Consider the following 21,592-nt stretch of genomic DNA (forward strand, 5'->3'; position numbering starts at 1 on the left):
TTGGAGGACCCGTGCGGGTGTGGGCGCGGGCGCGTGTGCACGACTGCGGGTGGGGATGCGCGCGCGAGTACGAGGGCGCGTGCCTGACAACCGGCGAAGGGTGGGTTTGTGTGCGGGGAGCGCGCAGTGCCGGCTGCCCGGGGATGCGGGGCCGGTCCCTACGTGCCCGACCCCTCACCTGCCCCCCTCCACGTCACCCCCGAAAGTCCTAGAACACGGAGGGCCGCGCGCGGGACTTTTGTGGACTTGGAACTTTCAATTACGCGGCCTCGGGGCACCCGGCGCCCCCTGTCCACTCCCCAGGCGCCCCAGCACAGCACCCGTCGGGAACGGGAACGGGGGGGTGGACACCGGGGCCCCGCCGTCCCCTCCCTTCCCCAGGATTTAAGGAGCCGCTGGCGGCGGAGAGGCCCGGCGGGCGGGCGAAGGGCCGAAGCCGCCCCGGTAGCGGCGGCGGGCGGGGCGGGCGCGCGGGAGTCGGAGGGGCCCGGGTTGGGGGGCGGGGAGGCAGGGGGGAGAGTGTAGGGGAGGGGGGATCGAGGGGAGGGGAGGGGAGGAGCCGAGCGGCCCGCGCCGCTTCCGAACCGGAAAGTTGGTCTTGCCGAAGTCCCGCCACCCCGGCGTGCGCACTCCGCTCCGCTCCGGCCGCGAACCTCCGGGCCGGGCCGACCGCCGGGGGACCCCGCGGAGGGGACACGAACCCGGAGAGAAGGTCCGGAGAGAGGGGACACCTGAGCCTGAGCGGGGCCGGCGCGCCGAGACTCGCCGTGGAGGAGCGAAGGCGGGCGGCCTGCCGGCCCTCCGCGCCCGGAGCGCAGGAGGCTCGGCGCCCGAGCGGTCCGGCGAGACAAAGGCGCGGGCCGGAGCCCTGCCCGCGGCGCCCGCTCCGGGAGGGGCGCCGGGCGGCGGCGGGGGGGCGCGGCGCGGGGCGCGGGCGGTGGCGCAGACACTCTATAAAGGGGCGAGCCCGGCGCGCCGGCGGAGAGGATCCGCGCGGACGCCGCCAAAGTTTGCTGCCTGCGCCCCGGGCAGAGCGGCCGCTGCGGCCCGCGCCGCTCCCGGCCCGCCGGGCCGCACCGGGCGCCGAAGAGCGCAGAGCCCGCGATGTGAGGCGGCGCCGGCCGCGCGCCCCGGTCCCGCAGGCGCCGGCCCCTCCTCGCCGCGCGGCCGCTAATTGCGAGCGCGGCCTCATTTGCATAGGCCGCCCGAGTCCGCTGGAGGCCGGCCAATCGGCGCGGCCCTCCGCTAATGGCCATGCATTATTCACCAGCCTAATTGCTCAGCCCCATGCGCGGCCCGCGCAGCCGCCGCCGCCGCCCGCGCCCCGCGCCCCGCGCCCGCCCGGCCGCCCCGCGCCGTCCCCGCCGGCCGCCCCGCTGATGCCGCTGCCCCGCGCGGGGCCCGCGCGCCGCTAGCAGCATGTCTCGGCGCAAGCAGGCCAAGCCCCAGCACCTCAAGTCGGACGAGGAGCTGCCGCCGCAGGACGGGGCTCCCGAGCACGGTGAGGGGCCGCGGCCCGCCGAGTGGCCGGGGTTCTGGGGGAAGCGCGGGCGGTGGGGGCGGCGGGGGCTGGGAAAGTTCCCCGGCTCCCGTGAGCCAGCATCAGCGGCGCGGCGCTCGGCCCGGGCAGGCGGGCCCGGGGACCGGGTCCTTCGCCGGAGCGCGCGGCGCGGGAGTTGCGGACGAAGTAAACTTGGCTCGGCTGCCCAGAGTTGAGCCGTGCGCGGAGGCGCCACGGCTCGGGAACCGCTCGGAGCCCGCGTTGCCGTGCGGAGGCCGGAGCGCGGAGCTGGGGGGGGGGGCGGCGGGAGGAGTCCGTGCCGCCCCCCACCCCGCCCGGGGCTCCCTGCCCGGCCGCTGGAGCCAGCCTAGGCGACCCCCAGGCGGAACGCAGCGGCGGGTACTCGTCCGGGGCTCACCTACCGCTGGACGCGGGCCGGGGAGGCCGCTGCCCGGGCAGCTTTGTTCGGCGCGCGGCGCCCGGGGACGTGCGCGCTTGGAGCGGGTCCGCCGCCCTGACCCCAGCTGTCCCCCGCCCCGGCCGGCCGGCCGGCCGCCGCCTCGTGTGCCCTGAGGGCCGCGAAGCCCGCGAGGTCCGGGCGCGCTGACAAACCAGCGATCCCTTTCCGAGGCGAGTAGGAAGTCAGTGTCGCCTGCCCTTTCCTAATGGCCGCCTTGGGAATTAACCCAGGGGTAAGCTGCGCCGGGCGTGGGGGTGGTCCTTGCACGCGGTAGGACCCCGGCACGTTTCTGCTGCCTCTCGGTTTTCTGGGGCCTTTTCCGGGACTTTCGGCACCTCTGCGGCCGGTCGGCTGGTAGCAACTTCCTCCCCATCCAAAAGGGAAGGTTGGAGCCGCGAAAGTTAGAGCCTGGCGGAGAGCGGGCCGGCGGTGGCTGCGCTCCAGCCCCGGAAAGTTTAGGGCCCCCGCCCGCCCCGGCCAGCCCGGCCTCCCGCGCGCCCGCCGGTCCCCAGGGTGCGGGAGGGGCGGCCGCGCGCGACTGCGGGACACGGGGCGACCCTCCGCTGCTCCAGAGCCCGGGCATCAAGTAGTGTGTTCTTTAAAAAATGGACCGGCCAACTTTTTGATGAACCTATTACACGCGGTTTAGAGGCAGATACGCATCCTTTTACTCTGAGAATTAGACTGCAAAAAATGAAAGGAGTTAAAGCGTGTTTCACGCGGTGCTGTAAAGTTTGAAAAAGCAGGTTTACGTACATGTCGGAATGGAGAAGGGGAGAAAATACTTGTAGCGCGGCTGGGAATTAATGAATTAAATAAAATTAGTGAACTCGTTAGGGTATTTTTGTCGCTGCGGGTAAGGGAGCCTTATCTGCGTAGCCTGGTCACCCAAGATTAGAACGGGAGATATGCTAAAAAGAAACGCTTGCATATGGTGGGCAGATTCAGGACAAAGAATCTTTTTGTCATGGAAATGGATTTTTTTTTGTTTTGTTTACTTCATCACACAGAATTTCTCACACTTGGTTTGTTTTGTATTGCCCTCAATGACTACATGATCAAGTGAATGGATTTATTTCTGCCGAATGAGAAAGACAGTCTTTCCTTCAAAAGAACTACATTGCATCCCAGTGAGGAATTTTAAAGCTTTATTATTGTGGTTCCTGAATAGCTTAAAACCGGCTTTCACAGCCGCCCCAAAATGCAACAATGTAAATACTTCTCAGCTTTGCAGGGTCGTTATCAAAATGTGCACTGTCTCCTCCTATTAAAGCATATTTTAATTAATAGAGTGAAACCCCGTGTATTTAACAATTAACAAGCTGCGGCAGCGCTATTCATTTTTAATTTCACTTCAGAAATGTGAGCGTGCTGGGCAGGATCCAGAGCCCACATTTGAAAACCTAAGATGGAGTAAATTATTTACAAGTTTTCTTCTGAATTCCCCTTGTGGTTACCGGATTTATTTAGAGGTGAAACACCTTCAGGTTTTTCGCCCACGGTGGGATTGAAGTTCTTCCCGAGGCTGTGTTTTCCACGATCGTCCAGAGTTGTGATCAAGTGTTACCACAGTTCCTGATCACATTTTGCAACAGGCCAAAAATAGCCTGACTGGGGCTGAGCCTTCCTCAAGCAGTGTGTTCCCTCGATGGTTTTAAGGACAGTTCAGGCAAACTAGTTAAAAAATAGTTCTTTCTGATTTAATTATTCTGAAGCTGATTGTTCACGGAGCATAAAAGATAGTCTGTTCTCTGTTCCCTCAAGGAATGCATGTGTGTATATTACTCTGTCCAACTGATCGTCATTAGGAGGGTAACTAAGCACAATATTTTTTTAAGATAGATGGTTGTGAAAACTAAATTACTGTGACATGAACCAGACATTCTCAAAATTTTATTTTGTTAAATGCAGTGGCGATGAACAGACCGTGCATCAAGTTACAAGTGAGCTAAGTTAGTTTGCAATGTTTCAGAAACGAAGTAAATAATCCTTTGTATCACTTTGGGCTTCGCGGATGAATTAAAGCAGTAGATGCTGGCAGTGAAATGGGAGGTTCTCCATAATGCCGTGAAAAACAAATATTCTGTGTGCAGTTTTGAGTATAATATGGGTGAGGCAGAGATTCACAGCGACTTCAATTTACAGTAAATACTCTTTCTTAAGAAATATGATTTATTTTTCAGGCTTTGGTTTTTGAGGCAAGCAGTGAAAAGATAGCTTTCCAAAAATGCTTTAGTGCTGTCCAGACCTCATTGCAGGAATGAAATGTGATGATGTATGGAGAATGAGAAAAAGTAATAATGATTTTAAAGTTCCAAAGTTACCTTGTTGTAAAAATGTATTTTAAGGGTGACTGAGGCTGAACTTACATTCCCAATAGGCACTATCTTTTAAAATTGAAAATTATTTCCTTCCTGTTTCTGAAAATTTAAAAATAAATGGGATGCAGCCTTAGGATTCAGTTAATTAAATGTGTTCCACCAAGAATGAAATCCTGTGAGCCAGATGAATATTTCTGTTCTAAGAAAAATTAAGTAAAACTTCTGATGACCAGACATTGCTTAACACTCCTATGAAGAGCTTTAAAGGCGCACAATTGCTGTCCTTTATCAGGCGAAATACAACTTAAGGAAGATTTGTTGTTGTTGTTGTTGTTGTTGTTGTTGTTGTTGTTGTTGTTGTTGTTAGAAAGAAAAGATGGATTTAAGGAAGGACAAAAGGATATTGTGATTTAAAGCAATTTGCCACCCTGTATTTTGTTTGTTTCTGTTTCCTGCCAACTTATAGTTACATGGCTATCTCTAAAATCCTTTTAGACGTGGTGATCCTGTGATTTAAGAATTTACCAGTGGCATTCATAGGCTGTGTTTAAATTAAGGGGGAGAAGGCCCCCAGCCCTGGGTGAGGAGACCTTTTTTCTTTTATCTGTATGTGCATGGTTTGCCTTTAGTGCTCCCCGCGCTCGCTCACACGCTTACAATTCAGCATTCCAAAAGGAAACAATACAGAAGCCACTTTCTAACATCCGCAGGCAGATTGTTCGCTCTGAAACGTGAAAGGTAAGGGGTAAGTTAAGCAGGGGTGGGGGAGGGGTGAGAAGAGGAATTTGCAGACATTTATTTTCAAAATGACATTTAAAAAGCTAACCTACTTAAAAATGCAGAATTTGGTAGCCAACAAAAAGCAGGCCAATTAATTCTCACCTCCCAGAGAAAGCTGATTATGTAACCGTTAAAGGATTTTTAGACACGTTTTAAACTTCCACAGTGTATGCATAATCCAATATTTTTAGATCTGTCCAGGGCCAGCAAAAGAAGGCATGGACCCACAGCAGGAATTACTTAGCAAGCTGATTATTTTTTGTACGATGATGGCAAAAGCAGGCAAAACTGGGTCAGATTTCATTTCCAGCTACAGTCTCTAAGAGGCTTTGCCATTCACCCCAACGTAGCTCTAAGAACATTTTCTTGGGGGGAATTCAGCAAGGGTACAACCAAGGTTTCCATTCTGTGTACTGAACGCCAGTCAGAATTTAGCATCCCTAAATGTTAAGTATTTTATTTAAGTAAAATAAAAAGCTTCTTAACTGCTGAGGTTATGCATCATCTTTTAATGCTGGAAATCGTTTCAAGAAGCATAGTTTTTAAATAATACTTTTAACTGGAGGGGGTTTGTTGTCTTGTGAGTTTCCATTTTCCTGCATGGTTTCTTGACCAGTTGCCAGAATATGACCAGTGCATCTCAGTCTCGTGAGGATGGGAGCCAGTTCCCCCGCTGGTGGGACAGGCGTGTAATGACAGCACGTGTGAACTTGTGCCACGCTTCACAGGAAATCAGACATACATGAAATCTGTGTAAAAACTGAATGTTTGCCTATGACTTTAAATGAACTTTAATATTTTTTAAAAAGCCCTGTCCTTGGGTTTTTCTCTTGCAGTTTGAACACACTGATGATCTAAAATGCAGCTAGCTGTCTGTGTGATGCCCAAGCACACAGATAAGGCAAGTCACACTACAGAAAGTGTCAAATATTAATTGAAGTAATAGGATAATGGAACGGGCTCTACTTGTGTTAGAGATGAGGACTGATTTGTTTGCTAATTAAGGGGAATTGTTCTCAGAATGAACCACAGTCCACCGAAGAGATCCGAGGATGCCAGTGCAGCGTCCAGCTCTGCCCTCCGTGGGCCTGTCTTCCCCGGGCGCCCCAGATTAGCGATGCTTACCATCCAGGACCCCTCCCCCTCCGTGTTCCCAGGAAGCCCTCGGCCAACACAACCAACACAGCGTCCAGCCCTGTGGTCTGAGGGCTGAGAAGGTGGGGTGGTGAGTGCTGGGAGCTCCGCCCGCTCTCCCTGAAGGTGGGTGGTTGCAGTGCTGGGACAGCCTTGCTGATTTAACCTCTGCCTGCTCTGCCCTGCCAGGGCGGCCACTAGATGTCAAACTCATAATACAATTAGTGCATCTGTGCTGTTGACCTTGGCGACAGGACCAGACAGTGTTCTGTTAAGTGTTGAAGCTGACGCTGCGCATGGACTGGGGACCCCGGAGTTTGCTCGGTGCTGCTCAATTTATCAAATGCCCATCTCCTTCAGCACAAGTGTTTGCCATCCTCAGAGAGGGAGAGAGACCCGTTCCCTTTTGTGCGGCTGTTACATCTTGAACTGTTTAATTAGCCCTGCAGGTGCCGTGGCACTTGGTCTTGATTCGCCGCCGTCCCTGGTCCTCTCCGAGAGCAGCCTCTCCTCAGCACTGTTTGATCGTTCGATCGTAGAACTTGCGCACATGCAGAGCCCTGGCTTCACCCACCCGGGGCAGGGATTTTCCTGGATGATTCTGTGCGTATGTGCAAACCTCACCCGCAGTGATGGAACGGTGAGGTGAAGTGGTGACGAATAATGGAGATGATTTAAGAACCCAACCCCTGGTGCAAAGCAGTCCGATGGCTACCCTCGATCAGAGCCTTGTTCCTGGACACCACGCAGTTCGTGCTGCTCTGGGGCCATTCAGACCCAGGGGTAATGCTCTAAGTGGCTTTGCTTGCTTACTTTCTTTTACGCACAGTGGATTTGAAAAGTGGCTGGTGTGGAGGTAGGACCGTAGGCACTTCCATGTCGGCATTTCATGAGGTAGCACATTTAATTTCATGTGTCAGGTCTGCGTTTAAACTTCCACATCTTAACCAAAAGTGGTCCCGCACAAACCTGGTTTGTTCCCTTCCCCGAGTTTTGATGGAAACTGCGTTGGCCGACGCACTTCAGGTTTGCGTGCTTTTCGTTGGGCACAGATAGTGATATATGCATACACTTCGTAAGCGTGATTACAGCACAACATCTAAATGAAAGGGCTGTTGTGCAACCTTGAAGTGTAACAAGCATCTTATTATTTGATGCAGCATCAGGGCGGATGGTTAGACAAGCGGATGCTGTGGCTGCTTTCCATCTGCGCGTGTCCATAAAGGAAACAGTGTTTTCCCTCCCTGGTGCTTCACCACACAGATGAGAACCCGCGAATGTCTGAGACAGAAGACGTTTGGTGACTGTGCCACAGGTGGTCGTTACTTAACAAATTTGAGATGTGGGCCACCGAGTCGGCGGAAGCCAGCCTGCGGGTCAGCGCGGCGTTGAGCGGGGCAGGAGCGCCCTCCGCTGTCCGGCTCCGAACACACACGCGTGGAGGTCTAGGAAGAGGACAAAATTTTTCTGTTGCGTCTGGAATTCCTTCTACATTGTTAAACACAGTGGGGGTCTCTATTTGTCTCCTCCTGTTTCACAGCTTGGGCCCAGTATGTGATAATTCATCTTTCTTTATGGGATTCAAAGCTATCATAAGGAGTTAAAAAGAATTAATTTGCAAGAAAATAGTGTCTCCTAACAATTTGGGAAAACTTGGGGGGAAAAAAAAACCCCGCTTCCTAGATTTTTAAGGGATGGAAGAGGTGAGGGAGAAAGTACGTTTTCCTTTCCTCAGGACCCACGTGGCCTTTTAAAGTTACTAATTAAAGTGGAGAAGTTAACATCCCTTTTCCCATAAGGAACAAGTTTTGCTTTTGTTAATTGTAAAGAATTAAAAAGATGTACCAGAAGTGTAGCTGAATAAAGGTGAGCTTTTGGGGTTGATAAACAGGATTATCGAACCCCTGTTTACCATTCTTTGTAATCGGTTACTTATTTACAAGGCACTGCCTCCTGGAAGGGGAGAGTGAAGGAAGCCTTGCTGAGAACTGCAGTTTGAAATTTTTAAAGCAAGCACTGGGTCTCAAACATTCTTATGTAGATTACAAGGATGCTTTTCACCCGTAGCTTCAAAAAGCTCTTCGTGAGAGGAAATGTCCTGCGAGGCCGCAGACACCCACATACACTTTTGCGGGCCATGAAGACATGAGATAGGTGAATATCGATCACAGACCAGAATTGGAGCAGAGAGAGACGTGAAACGGGGAGGGGGGGCCCTTTCATACCCAGAGCCTTATCCTAAGAATAGGAGCATTTTTGTTAAACATTCTCTGTGATTTTTATTAGTGAGAAGGAGAAAAAAAGAAAAAAAAAACAAGTACTTTGAAGACTGACGCTGAAGCTCGCCTTTGGTTAGAGGCCTCTCTAAAAGGCCGCAGGACCTGGGCCCCTCCTGTGGCACCGAGCAACCTGCAGCCCTGCCTCGAGAATGTTCGAACGGTGAGAGAATTAGAAACCCTGAAAATCTCAAGGATAAACAGTAAGTGCGGGGATGGCTGCAGACTAATTGCACATTTCCTCGCACACGGAAGTAGCTCCATCTTCCAGCCCCTCTGCTTTCCTCCCCTCCTGACGGCGTTTGGGAAGACAGATGCCCGGCTTGCAGCCACCACTGGTACGTGTTTGACGTTAATTAGCAAAGTTGAGTTATTTCCATGACAGCTGCTTCTTCAGACTGATACCCGCCGAATCCAGCAGATCTGCATGGCACTTTCAGAAAGGAACCTTGACCAGACATTCCTGTTAACCAGGGAGGGAAGGCTCTCGCTTAGGTTCTGTCACTGGATGAACTGGTTGGCATCTTTCCCCACGAGGTCCGACATAACCCTCGTGCCCCATATGCCCCGCCTGTTCATAGTTTGAAGTCTCTTAGTCCTGGCCCAGCCAGTATGCAAAAACTAAATGACTTTGACATTAATGGTACTGTTGATAATGCTTGTTTTTCAGGGCCCCCTTTAAGAAAGAAAGAATTTCCAATTGCATTGGAAATAAATTTCTCAAACCTCGTACTGTTGTTACAGTGGCTCACTGACATGGTTTTACCTTGAAACAAAAATTGTGAAGCCGGATTAGCTAATGGATGTAATAACTTATATTTTTAGAATGCAAAGGCCAGTTTAAAATGTAAATTTAATGAAAAGATAGTTGAACACAGTGGAATCTGACATAACCCCGGCTTAGAGCAGTGGCAGGAGTGAAGGGCCCTGGAAGCCATATAAAATAGCTGCTTTCACATCTTTCCCATGTGGGTTTCCTTGCTGTAGAAAACACTTTTTAGAAGACAGATACGTCCAGATTCGCACGTCCACACTGTAGCACGACACGTGTGGCCGCTGTCATGAGAGCAGCCATCCAAGCGAGTTGTAATCACTCACTTCGCATCTCACGGGCCTGAAGGCAGCAGGAGTCGCTGCTTCCACCCTCAGCTCAGTGCTGTCTCACTGCCTCTGAAGGGCTCTCTCTAGTGAAGCAGGCGCGTTCGGGTCTTTGCTGCAACCAGCCCAGCTGAAGGGCTTGTTGTTCAAAAACGCTCTTGTATGTGCACCCCAAATTTCAGTTCCTTACACAAAATATTCAAGGTTTTAAATTTGTATTCATTGTGCTCAGACTATCTTACGAAATTTGTGCTTCTCTGTAACTCTTGTGGTGTGATAATCACACTCGGGTGTTGGTAGTGAGACGGGGGAAATAACCATTGAAGTGATCGAGTTAAGGAATTTCAGGCAGACCCCGAAGAGAAAAGTTACAGGCGGTGATTCTGAATTATTTGCCCCAACTAAGAAATCCGAGTTGTAATGAAGAATTGTGTTCCTTCACTAATTGTAGTTTTTAAAATATCACTTAGTCAAAAGGCAAATTATTATAAAACTGTGCTTATAAAATCCAACAATTGTCTGTTTTGTTAGGCTCGTTAACATAATGAGCTAACAGGTCCCAATGGTCAGAATGCCATTTTTATCCAATTTCCTCTCTTCAGTTTTACTTTCCTTCTTCAGTTTTAGAGAAATGCAAGTGTAAGTTTATTTCACTTTGACGAGAATATCTTTATTATGCTTAGGTAATTATTTATTATTATTGCACTAAACAAAATGACTTATTATTTGGTAGAAAATGCTTAAATATTCTACGCAGCTTTGAGAAACAAATTGAGAAACAGTTGTAATTTTGCAAACCTGCCTGGGGGAGAAGGAGGAAGTCACCTGTGGGGACATTTCCCAACTTCCATGGATTTGGAGGTGAACCCCAAATACTTAACACATGAAAAAAACCAATGTAAATGTAAAAACGTGTCTTTAGAGTAAATAGAGATTTGTTTGGGTTGCTTAAGACCTTTGAGAAAAGGATAGTGTAAAATAAAAGTAGTTTCCTCGCACATGCCATAGCTGTTACAAAGAAAATCTGTGAAATGTTCATTTGTAAAGATAAAATTTATTTACAGTTAAGTAAGATAATTCTTCCATCACTGACCACACTTTAAAAGATCCAGAAATTAGCCTAACTTTTAGGCATTTTCACAGTGAATTGTCCCTACCATATATTCCATGTGAAGCAAAAGCATTCTTTGGATAAGAGATACACTGTTTAACTGTGTAAAATTATAACTGTATATGTCACGTGAGTGCTTTTTGTATGCCATGGAAGTTATACCTTTTACCATCTCTAAGGTGTTAAAGGTAGATAATACTTTAAGGAATTGGCAGTATTTGATTCCTTGGTATTTTTTCTTTTTGGGAAGCATTAAAATTAAAAATCTCTGAAGATTATGGCAGGCCTTCTATATCATACCCTTAAAGTATTAAAAAAAGAACTTTTAGAATATTCTGTGTTTAGTTATAATTATACTAGTTATAATGTAGTATAGCATTGATTCCAGCCTGATTGCTTAAAGCGAATGAACTTTTTTTTAACGGCCACTTAAGCTTTTTCAAACATGTGGGTCTGCAGAAGAATGTTCCACTATTACAAAGAAATTTAAAAGTAGAGATTCTTTGCATCGTGTGATAGTTTTTAAAATACGTAACTAGAATTTGAGAAAGCCCGTATTTCTTATCAGTCATTAATAAATTATTTGCCTGAAGGTTTTAGGGGTTTTCTCCTGCCCTGTTGCATAACCTTAGCAGGTTTAAGATTAGGTTTTGCATACACTGAGCAAAGTTAAGTACTCCGAGTATTTATTTCGTTAATGCTCCTATCTGCAGTCTTTGCTCTCAGCTATAGTCAACCTCATTACAGACACCTATTACACCCCTCCCTGCATACAGTTATGAGACTTCTTGCAGTCTGATCTTCAGCACTGAATTTAGTTTAAAAGTCTAGCAGATCTTTATGGAATGCAAGCTCTAACTTCTTTCCCCTTCAAATGGTTTAGCCAGTTAAGAAAATGCTAATTGAATTCCGCAAATAATTTTTCAAAGGCCTGTGTAAATTACCTGGGAGGGACGGCCTCACGGAGAACAGCCAACTAGCCTAGAAAAAGATTTCTGTTTTCTTTTCCAGTGGAGGGACTAAATATTTTTCACAGGATATTTTTTAAAAATCAGATTTCTCTACTGACATCAGGGCCGAATTATTCTTTTCCTAAAACCCTAAAAGAGGAAACACAGAGGCTGCTCAGCAAATCCATTTGTTGGTGTGTTAACGGTAAAGGATTTCCGGGGATGCAGAGCTGAGGGTGTGTGGCTCTTACCCTCAACCATGCACGGCTACAAAGAGCTGGTTTCCAGCTGTCATTCATCTCTGTTCAGGCTGATCCATGGCCGTCGCTCCATCTGCAAGTTGACAAGAAGCAGTTGTAGGTCCGTGCTGTCCAGCCAGCACTCGGAGCACTGCCTGTCACCCCGGCTTCCAGAGAAGCAGGAGCTAGAAATGTTACCTCGTATGTTCGTTTCTCGTTCTTGTATCGCCATTTATTTGATCAGGTGTGAATGAGAATTGTTCATTAAACGTGGTTGTTATTCGGCACAAGAGGGTAAGGGAGAGAGGAAGTCGCTGCCTACAACAGTAATTAAACATGTGTAACCAATTAGAGGGTTTTCCACTATGGTACAAGCATGTAATTTGCTAAGTCTTTCTATGAGAACAGATGAAAATAGGTACAAAAAGTGCCTGACTACAACGTTCTCATGTTAAACATGTCAACATAAATGAGCTTTAAATATATAATTTCTAGTTTGTTAACAATTTGCAGAACACGATTGGCTGGTAACACTAACATATAATTTTGGTTCATTTTGCCAAGAAATATTGCATCTGACAGAGCCAATTAATTGTATTAAACATGATTAATTTTAGGCCCAGACTATATTGATGGTACTCATCGGGCAAATCCTGAAACGTAGCGGTGCGCCCTGTCTGCAGGAAGGCGCGGCAGTGAGAAGATGCAGGATTGATTTGTTGCTCGAACTCCGAGTCCAGGAGATGGTTTTTCTGAGCAGAAATGTAGGAAGTGCGTGTACAGTCTTTGTTATATTTGCAAATGGAAGTATTTAGCTGAAATTTCCTACATGAAATAAATGCTGGTTGATTTGAAAGGTTCTGGAGAGTTGCATTAAATCTGCAGCGTCTCCGCGCTGCGTAAAGAGAATAAATCTCCCAGGCCCCAGCCCGTGCGAGTGGCCGCGGCCGGCTCCCCCAGCAGGTGCTGACGTGAGTCTGAAAGGTTACAGATTAGTTTAGCGATGTTAAGTGAACTGGCAAAGGCATCTCTAATTTTGCTGGAAATGAGGAAGCCCGATGGAGGGGGAATCCTAATGAGCCCGTCGAAAGCTGGCTTTGTACCCACCAGACAGGGCGGCTGCAGATTGTATGAAAATATTGGAAATCAATGGCTTCTATGGAATTTCATTAAGAAGCAGTATCCACAATTGATGGAGCCTCATAATTTGATGGATTGTGCTAAGAAAATGATTAGCTAGCTAGAAAGAGTCATAGGACACACACGCCGGGACGTCAGAAGTGTTGAAGTGGGGTAATTTGTACAAAATAAAAAATATTGATTTTACTTATGTGCAAAATTTTGACTTGGAGGGCGGGCTGTCTCGCGAGCGCGGGGCTGATGTAATGTCTTGCTTTCTCCAGCCGTCCCCGGGGAGGGCACCGAGGACGCGGACAGCGGCGCCGAGAGCAGGAGCGGCGGCGAGGACACCAGCGTCTGCGAGAAGTGCTGCGCCGAGTTCTTCAAGTGGACGGACTTCCTGGAGCACAAGAAGGCCTGCACCAAGAACCCGCCGGTGCTGATCGTGCGCGAAGATGGGCCGGCCCCGCCCTCCGAGGACTTTCCGGAACCTTCTCCGGCCAGCTCTCCCAGCGAGCAGACGGAGAGCGAGGCTGCCGAGGAGGCAGCCCCCGCGGAGGGCGGGGAGGGCGGGGAGGTGAGGGCCCCCGAGAGGGAGGACGAGCCCATGGAGGTGGGACCCTCCTCGGACAGAAGCTTCCAGAGCCCAGGCCCCTCGCACGCAGGGAAGCCGCCTCTACCTCAAATCGCGGAACCGGCCCCCGCGGCCGCGTACAGCATGCCAAACACCAACGTGACGCTGGAGACGCTGCTGAGCACCAAGGTGGCCGTGGCGCAGTTCTCCCAGAACGCGAGGGCTGCAGGCGCGGTGGGATCCGGCGCTGGGGTGGCGGCGGTGGCCATCCCCGTGATCCTGGAGCAGCTGATGGCCCTGCAGCAGCAGCAGATCCACCAGCTGCAGCTTATCGAGCAAATCCGCAGCCAGGTGGCCATGATGAACCGCCAGCCTCTGAGGCCACCCCTGAACCCCGGGGCGGCCCCGGGGGCTCAGAGCACCCCGGGGCCGGCCTCCAGCCAGCTTCCGGGGACGGCCACGCCCGGGGGCCTGCAGCTCGCCCCAGGGGCCGCCCCTGGCCCCACCGTGCCCGGCCCCGCCGCCCCGCCCCCGGCCTTCGAGGGCGCCCCGCACCTGCCACAGCCGGCGTCCGGAGTGGGTGCCCCGCATGTCCCCGGCGGGGGCCCCTCGGCCCCCGAGCCCAGCGGCCCTGCGGCCCCCGGCGCAGCCCCAGCCTCCGGGGCCAGCGCCTCCAGCAGCGCCGCCACGCAGCCGCAGAACACGCCCCCCGCCCTGGGGCCGGGACCGATGCTGGGCTCAGCTCCCGGCCTGCCCAGCCCGCTTCTACCTCAGACCTCGGCCAGCAGCGTCATCTTCCCCAACCCGCTGGTCAGCATCGCGGCCACGGCCAACGCGCTGGACCCCCTGTCGGCCCTCATGAAACACCGCAAGGGCAAACCCCCCAACGTGTCAGTGTTCGAGCCCAAGGCCAGCGCCGAGGACCCCTTCTTCAAGCACAAGTGCAGGTTCTGTGCCAAGGTGTTTGGGAGCGACAGCGCCCTGCAGATCCACCTGCGCTCCCACACGGGCGAGCGGCCCTTCAAGTGCAACATCTGCGGAAACCGCTTCTCCACGAAGGGCAACCTGAAGGTCCACTTCCAGAGGCACAAGGAGAAGTACCCCCACATCCAGATGAACCCCTACCCCGTCCCCGAGTACCTGGACAACGTGCCCACCTGCTCCGGCATTCCCTACGGCATGTCGCTGCCTCCGGAGAAGCCGGTCACCACCTGGCTGGACAGCAAGCCGGTGCTGCCCACCGTGCCCACGTCGGTCGGGCTGCAGCTTCCACCCACTCTCCCCGGTGTCAGCAGCTTCGCCGACTCCCCCAGCCTCACCCCAGCCAGCCGCTCCCCGCAGCGGCCCTCGCCTGCGTCCAGCGAATGTGCCTCCCTGTCGCCGGGCCTCAACAGCTCCGAGTCGGGCGTCCCCATGAACGCCGCATCCCCACAGCCGGTGCTTGGTGGCTCTTCTCTGACCAAAACCGAGCCCGGGAGCCTGCCTGGCGCCAACGCCAGGGCGGGAGACGCCCCCGCCGCCTCCACGGTGGTGGCCCCCTCGCTCACAGACGGCAGCATATCGACAGGCCTCTGCAGCCCAGTCCTCCCGGCCGGCTCCGACCAGTTCAAGGCCAAGTTCCCCTTCGGAGGGCTGCTGGACTCTATGCAGACGTCGGAGACCTCCAAGCTACAGCAGCTGGTGGAGAACATCGACAAGAAGATGACGGACCCCAACCAGTGCGTCATCTGCCACCGCGTGCTGAGCTGCCAGAGCGCCCTCAAGATGCACTATCGCACGCACACGGGCGAGCGGCCCTTCAAGTGCAAGATCTGCGGGCGCGCCTTCACCACCAAGGGCAACCTGAAGACGCACTTCGGGGTCCACCGAGCCAAGCCGCCCCTGCGGGTGCAGCACTCCTGCCCCATCTGCCAGAAGAAGTTCACCAACGCGGTGGTCCTGCAGCAGCACATCCGCATGCACATGGGCGGGCAGATCCCCAACACGCCGCTGCCCGAGGGCTTGCAGGACACCATGGACGCGGAGCTGCCCTTCGACGAGAAGGCGGCCGAGGCCCTGAGCGCCTACGAGGAGGACATGGACGAGAACTCCCTGGAGGAGGACGCCGAGCTGAAGGACGCGGCCGGCGACCCGTCCAAGCCCCTGCTGGCCTTCTCGGGCTCCTGCCCACCCTCACCACCCTCTGTCATCTCCAGCATCGCGGCGCTGGAGAACCAGATGAAGATGATGGACTCCGTCATGAGCTGTCCGCAGCTGACCGCCCTGAAGTCCATGGAGAACGGGTCTGGGGAGAGCGACCGACTGAGCAACGACTCTTCATCCGCCGTGGGCGACCTGGAGAGCCGCAGCGCGGGCAGCCCAGCCCCGTCCGAGTCGTCCTCTTCCATGCAGGCCCTGTCGCCCCTGCACAGTGCCAGCGAGAGCCCGCACTCCAAGTCCCCGGGCCTCAGCGCCCAGGACGAGCCCCAGGAGACTCCGTTGAAGACGGAGCGGCCGGACAGCCCGCCCCCTGCCCCCGAGAACGGAGGGGCGCTGGACCTGACGGCCATGCACCCCAGCCGGCCGGCCGTCAAGGAGGAGGCCCCCTTTAGCCTGCTGTTCCTGGGCAGAGAACGGGGTAAGTGTGCGAGCACTGTGTGTCGTGTCTGTGCCAAGCCTTTTGCTTGCAGGAGCGCGTTGGAGATCCACCACCGCAGCCACACAAAGGAGCGGCCGTTCGTCTGCGCGGTCTGCGGACGCGGCTGCTCCACCCTGGGTAATTTAAAACAGCACTTACTGACCCACAGATTGAGGGAGCTGCCTTCTCAGTTACTTGACCCCAACTTTGCTCTAGGTCCCAGCCAAAGCACCCCCAGCCTGGTCCCTGGCTCCGCACCCACCATGATCAAAATGGAAGTGAACGGGCACAGCAAGGCCATCCCGCTGGGTGAGGGCCCAACGCTGCCCGCTGCGGTCCAGGTGCCCGCGGGGCCCCAGGCGGTGATGAGCCCCGGCCTCGCGCCCATGCTGGCCCCCCCGCCGCGCCGGACGCCCAAGCAGCACAACTGCCAGTCGTGTGGGAAGACCTTCTCGTCGGCCAGCGCCCTGCAGATCCACGAGCGCACCCACACCGGGGAGAAGCCATTCGGCTGCAGCGTCTGTGGGAGAGCCTTCACCACCAAGGGCAACCTCAAGGTGAGGGCGTGGACGCCCCTGGCACATGCCCGTGCAGCCTGTGTACGTGTGTGGTGGGTGAGTGCATGCATGTGCGTGCATGCCTGTGTCATGGGAGAGTCTGCACTGTGCATGTGCCCGTGTGCGTGTTGCGTGTGGTGTGCGCACACACGCCCGTGAGCGTGCATGCCTGTGCTCTCACACCTGTCCAGTGGCCTCCCCTCGAGGGGCTCATGCGGCCTGCGTGGCCACAGCATGTTGGGGTGGCACACTTGCTACCGTGTGAAGCCCGAGGCCAGCACTGCCCCGCCTCTTGAGGTTTGCTGATACCGAGATAACCGGGCCTTTAAACACTTGCGGACGACACCCATGCAAGTCCCGTCTGGAGGCCCGGGGTCAGTTCTGTGGTTTTGTCCATGTGGCTGCAGGGGTGGGGGCATTTGTGGGAAGACTCCCAGCACGAGGGTCAGGAAGGCAGCGCAGCAGCGTCACATCCGTCTTTGAGATACGACCACGGTGCACGTGCCCGGGAGGCAGTGTGTGACCAGGCGCTGGTGCCGTGGCCGGGCTGTGCTCACACCCTCAGGCAGGTGCCAGTTTGGGCCTCAGTGACCCCTTCAGAGACCGTGGAAAGATCAGTAGCTGCCACATACTGGCAGGATGAAAGCTCCCTCAGTTCTCTGCCAACCGTGGATGCCCAGACTGTGCTTGGTAGGGAGCCAGAGAGAGGCACGGTGGAGCCAGGAGTTCCGAGTCTAAGACGCCCTGGGGGGCAGGGCTCAGAGGAGCACGAGGCGCCAGGCCCTGTGTCTGCTGAGCTCTGGGGCCCTCTGGGTGGCCTGTGGGTCTTAAAGCACAGGGGGAAATTTTTCTCTCAAGTTTGTGAACTGGAAGAAACATTCATAAGCTAGTTGGCTGGCTGGTTTTTTGGACTTAAGAAAGTGTTGCGTATTAAAGTATAAGATGCCCAGAAAATCTCACCCAGCAAGTTTTGTGGTCCCAAACTGACGCTCTGGCTGGGTGGAGGGAAAGGAAACACATGAGGGAGACCCTGGGTCTCCGGGTGCCTCTGAACGGCGGCGAGGACTGGAGCGCCTGCCCGGCGGGGCCGGCTGACTCGGGCTTATCTCATGTCCCCACGCAGGTGCACATGGGCACGCACATGTGGAACAACGCCCCCGCGAGGCGCGGCCGCCGCCTTTCGGTGGAAAACCCCATGGCCCTGCTGGGTGGTGATGCCCTGAAGTTCTCGGAGATGTTCCAGAAGGATCTGGCCGCACGAGCCATGAACGTTGACCCCAGTTTTTGGAACCAGTACGCCGCCGCCATCACCAACGGTCTGGCCATGAAGAACAATGAGATCTCCGTCATCCAGAACGGAGGCATCCCCCAGCTCCCCGTGAGTCTCGGCGGGAGCGCCCTCCCCACCCTGGGCTCCCTGACCGCCGGGCTGGACAAAGCGCGCACCGGCAGCAGCCCACCCATCGTGGGTTTGGACAAAGCCAGCTCGGAAACGGGGGCCGGCCGTCCGTTCACAACGTTCATCCAGGACGACAAGGAGGTCGGTATTAACTAGCTAACCTGCGTGCGCCGGGGCGAGGCCGGCCTCCCTGACGGTTTACCCAGAGCTGAAAAAATATCACCACGTGGTGTGGAAAGGGGGCCTGTAAGCCCCGGTGAGCCTGACGGCTCTCGAGAACTCTGTAACCTTTTAAATAAATTTAAGTCAGAAAGAAGTCCTTGGAAAGCCGCCTTGGGAACAGAAAGGGCTCAGACCACATGCATCCTGTTCCTCCTAAACCCTGCCAGTCCCCAGAGGGAAGGGCTCCCCGCCCTGTTCCAGTCAAACTCCTTCAGTGGTTTTGTTCGAATTAGTTAGAAACTTGAACTCTGCTTCTTGAACTCTTATCTTGAAGACGTGGTCTAGTCCTGCCGGCTCAGTCTCACGGCAGCGTCTTGTCTGTGTCTGTAGTATTTATGATGTTGAGATTATGCGGGTAACAGACAATACAGCCCAACTTTAATGGAAGCTTTTGTACTGCAGAATACATCTGGCTATGTGAGTTTTTTTTTTTTTTTAAGCAAGATTTGTTTTGCTATAAATAAGTGGTTTATTTCCATGCAGGCAAAATTGTGAAGTTCTGTTGGGAAAGAGCATGCGTTTTGTGTGCGAGCACCTGTCAGTAACAAGCCTTTTTTTATTATTATTTAAATGTTTAGCTGCTTTGTGGACAGTGGTCTCTAGTGTGGGAACAAGTTGCAGACAGACGTCATAAATTATTCACAACACGGTAGCAGTTGTGAGGAAATAGTTCACATGATCACAGCTGTACAATAAAAAAGGTAATGTTTGTATGATGTGGTTGCAAACTCTTAATTTATACTATTGCACTTTTAGTATTTTGTATTAGGGAGGTTTGTCTATAATTTGAAAATTTTAAAAGATGTAAAGTATTTTATAAATAGTACTTTGAAGGAAAATGAAAAAAAAAAAAAAAGCTGTCACAGTCTTAGGCCAGACAGATATGAGGAATTTGTACTCCTTAAACAGAAAAGCCCCCAAGACTTGTCAGCTCCTCAGCAAACTAGGGCCTGCATTTCTTGAATTAAATGATCTATTTAACTTTTCTACAAAGCCCATCTAAAACTTGACCACCCTTAGCAAAACTTTGATGAATTAATCTTAGGACTGTTGACACTGATACAAGCCAGGAAGTCACTTCGAGAACGTTGCGCAGGTTTAACTTGACTGTGGTCTCTGCCGTCCGTTTCTCACCCACCCCCGGCGGAGAGTCTGCCTGCTGGGAGCACTGGGGTTGTGCTCAAGGAACTGGAGAGAGTTCCGGGCGTCAGGCGGTGTAATCAGGCATAACTGGGAAATTTGCCGCGTTCCTGATTGATTTATTATCGTCTCAGATGAAAACGAAGCACACTGGCCTCTGATCACTCAAAATCCAGCCTCGTGCTGGTGACTGTGCGGGCCGCTCCGAGTGAGGAGGGCCCGGGCGCGGGGCCGGGCGTGGGCTGCACGGAAGTGTCGCGTGTTCTACCTCATCCCGTGCATGGCAGGCGTGCTGGAGTCTGAAGCCAGGACCCTCCGCCAGGAGCGGCGCCCCAGGCTCTTCGTGGGGCGGGGGCCGCGCGAGGAGGTGAGGAAGGTGTAGAAACAGAAAAACAGGACAATCTTTCCAACACAGCCACAGCAAATCACGCCGTGTCACTGAACAGAGAGTTTCAGAGACTCGCAGATAAGCAGACCTAGGGGTCATTTCCGTGGGAAATGAACACTGAACTCCACAGCTCTGTTTTCCACGGAGCGGGTGGGTGAGGCCTGTCCCAGCATCGGGAACAGAAAACTGAGGTGCTCAGTGTTGCTGTGTTTCAGCAGTGAATGTTCTTATTTATCTGTGTCCTTTTTGGTGTGATGATCTTTTTTTTGGTTTTTTTGGCTTAGTATTTGGTACCATGTGGTGTTCTCTCCTCCCGACAGGATGTGTATATAACTTAAGAGAAGAGGAATGTAAAGTGCTGTAAATAAGACGGCTCGCGGTGGGCAGCGTGGCGGGCCCGCCGCGGGCAGGGCGCGGCCGCCCTCCCCGTGGGGAAGAGACACTATTTTTCTATTGCAACACCATGTAGGGCCAGGGGCCTCCCTGAACCAGCGGGGAACCGCTTCCCAGATCCACTATTTTTTATGATGAAATCTGTGGCTTGACACATCTACTGATTGAAATGGATGTCTTAGTCTAGGTTACTATTTTTGTCACATGGAACTGAATAAAATGCAGGATGTACTATTATTTCTGAATGGCGTTCATTGATTATTCTAATGGACAAAGTGGACCTTGGAGTGGCGGCCACTGACGGTGGCTGTGTTCCCGTGGTGCTTCTCCCGGGAAGGTCAGGGAGGGCGGGCAGCCCAGATGGAACCCCGTCTGGGTGTGTCTCCACTGGTCTTGAAATTTTCATTTTTCACTTTCTTCTAAAATAAAAATGCAGCCTCCTAATTGTGGATTTTTTAAAATTTACATCTGTGATAGAAGAAGGCGTTAGTAGAAAATGCCTAATTACTAGAGACTGTTGGCAGGGCCCCAAGTGACCGCCTCCTGAGCCGCCTCCCCCTTGTCGGGTCCCTTGGAGACGAAGTAGCTGCGCCTCCAGCCACGCTGAGGGAGGAGAGGCGGGAGCCGCGGGGTCTCCGCCGTCAGCGCCATGCACGTGGGTTCCGTGCGGAGCACACCCTTCACTCTAGGAGAAGCTTTGCTTTGCTGGTAACATCTGATCAGATTTTAAAACTTTAAATAATTTAATAGCTCCTGGGTTTCAAGGTACATAATCCATTTCTTTTAAAAAGTAACTACTGATGCCTAGAGGCCACAGTAAATGTCACGAGGGACCTGCTGAGTGGCCTTGAAGGGGCGAAGACCGCACTAACCACTACGCTGCCCACCCGGCCAGGTTCCCGGCAGCGTCATTCCTCCTGGGCTTCAGGCATAAACCCCATTAATTTCAGAGCTAGAATAGAAATTATGAGCTATAAACTGACTAAATCAGATAGTAAATTCAATTTTTTTAAATACGGTAAGGAAATAGCAAAGATTCCAACAACCGTTTAAAATAATTCTTGTGAATTAAAATGCAGGGGAAAGGGGGGGTTCCTTCTCGTCTCGAAACCATCTCCAACCAAGACCAGAGGTATTCTGGCACAACCACCCAGATACGTACTCCTTCCTGACACCAGCCCCAGCTGCTCAGACCAAACATCAAAGAATCATAAATGCCAAGACTCCCTAAAAAGTATTTATTTAAATGTATTTCTATTCTAAGTTTGTTACAGGAACCATTAATGTTGAAAACTAATCAAGAAGTACTGCTT

At 52.7% G+C, this 21,592-nt stretch overlaps 1 protein-coding gene across 1 annotated transcript; it reads left to right on the forward strand.

The window, feature by feature from the left end:
* Positions 1 to 1,380: 1,380 nt before the first annotated feature.
* Positions 1,381 to 20,875, forward strand: SALL3 (spalt like transcription factor 3). Its single transcript, XM_064480457.1, has 3 exons — positions 1,381 to 1,501; positions 13,274 to 16,737; positions 17,861 to 20,875. The coding sequence occupies exons 1-3, from the start codon at positions 1,420 to 1,422 to the stop codon at positions 18,290 to 18,292; spliced, it is 3,978 nt and encodes a 1,325-aa protein (XP_064336527.1). The 5' UTR covers positions 1,381 to 1,419; the 3' UTR covers positions 18,293 to 20,875.
* Positions 20,876 to 21,592: the final 717 nt, after the last annotated feature.

Source organism: Camelus dromedarius, chromosome 28 (genome assembly GCF_036321535.1).
Source record: "Camelus dromedarius isolate mCamDro1 chromosome 28, mCamDro1.pat, whole genome shotgun sequence".
NCBI lineage: Eukaryota > Metazoa > Chordata > Mammalia > Artiodactyla > Camelidae > Camelus > Camelus dromedarius.

Bases quoted from the DNA above. Each gene is read 5' to 3' on its own strand.
- SALL3 (XM_064480457.1), top strand. From the start codon at position 1,420: ATGTCTCGGCGCAAGCAGGCCAAGCCCCAGCACCTCAAGTCGGACGAG. The intron at 1,502-13,273 runs GTGAGGGGCCGC...TGCTTTCTCCAG, and splicing joins GGACGGGGCTCCCGAGCACG to CCGTCCCCGGGGAGGGCACC. The intron at 16,738-17,860 runs GTGAGGGCGTGG...GTCCCCACGCAG, and splicing joins CCACCAAGGGCAACCTCAAG to GTGCACATGGGCACGCACAT.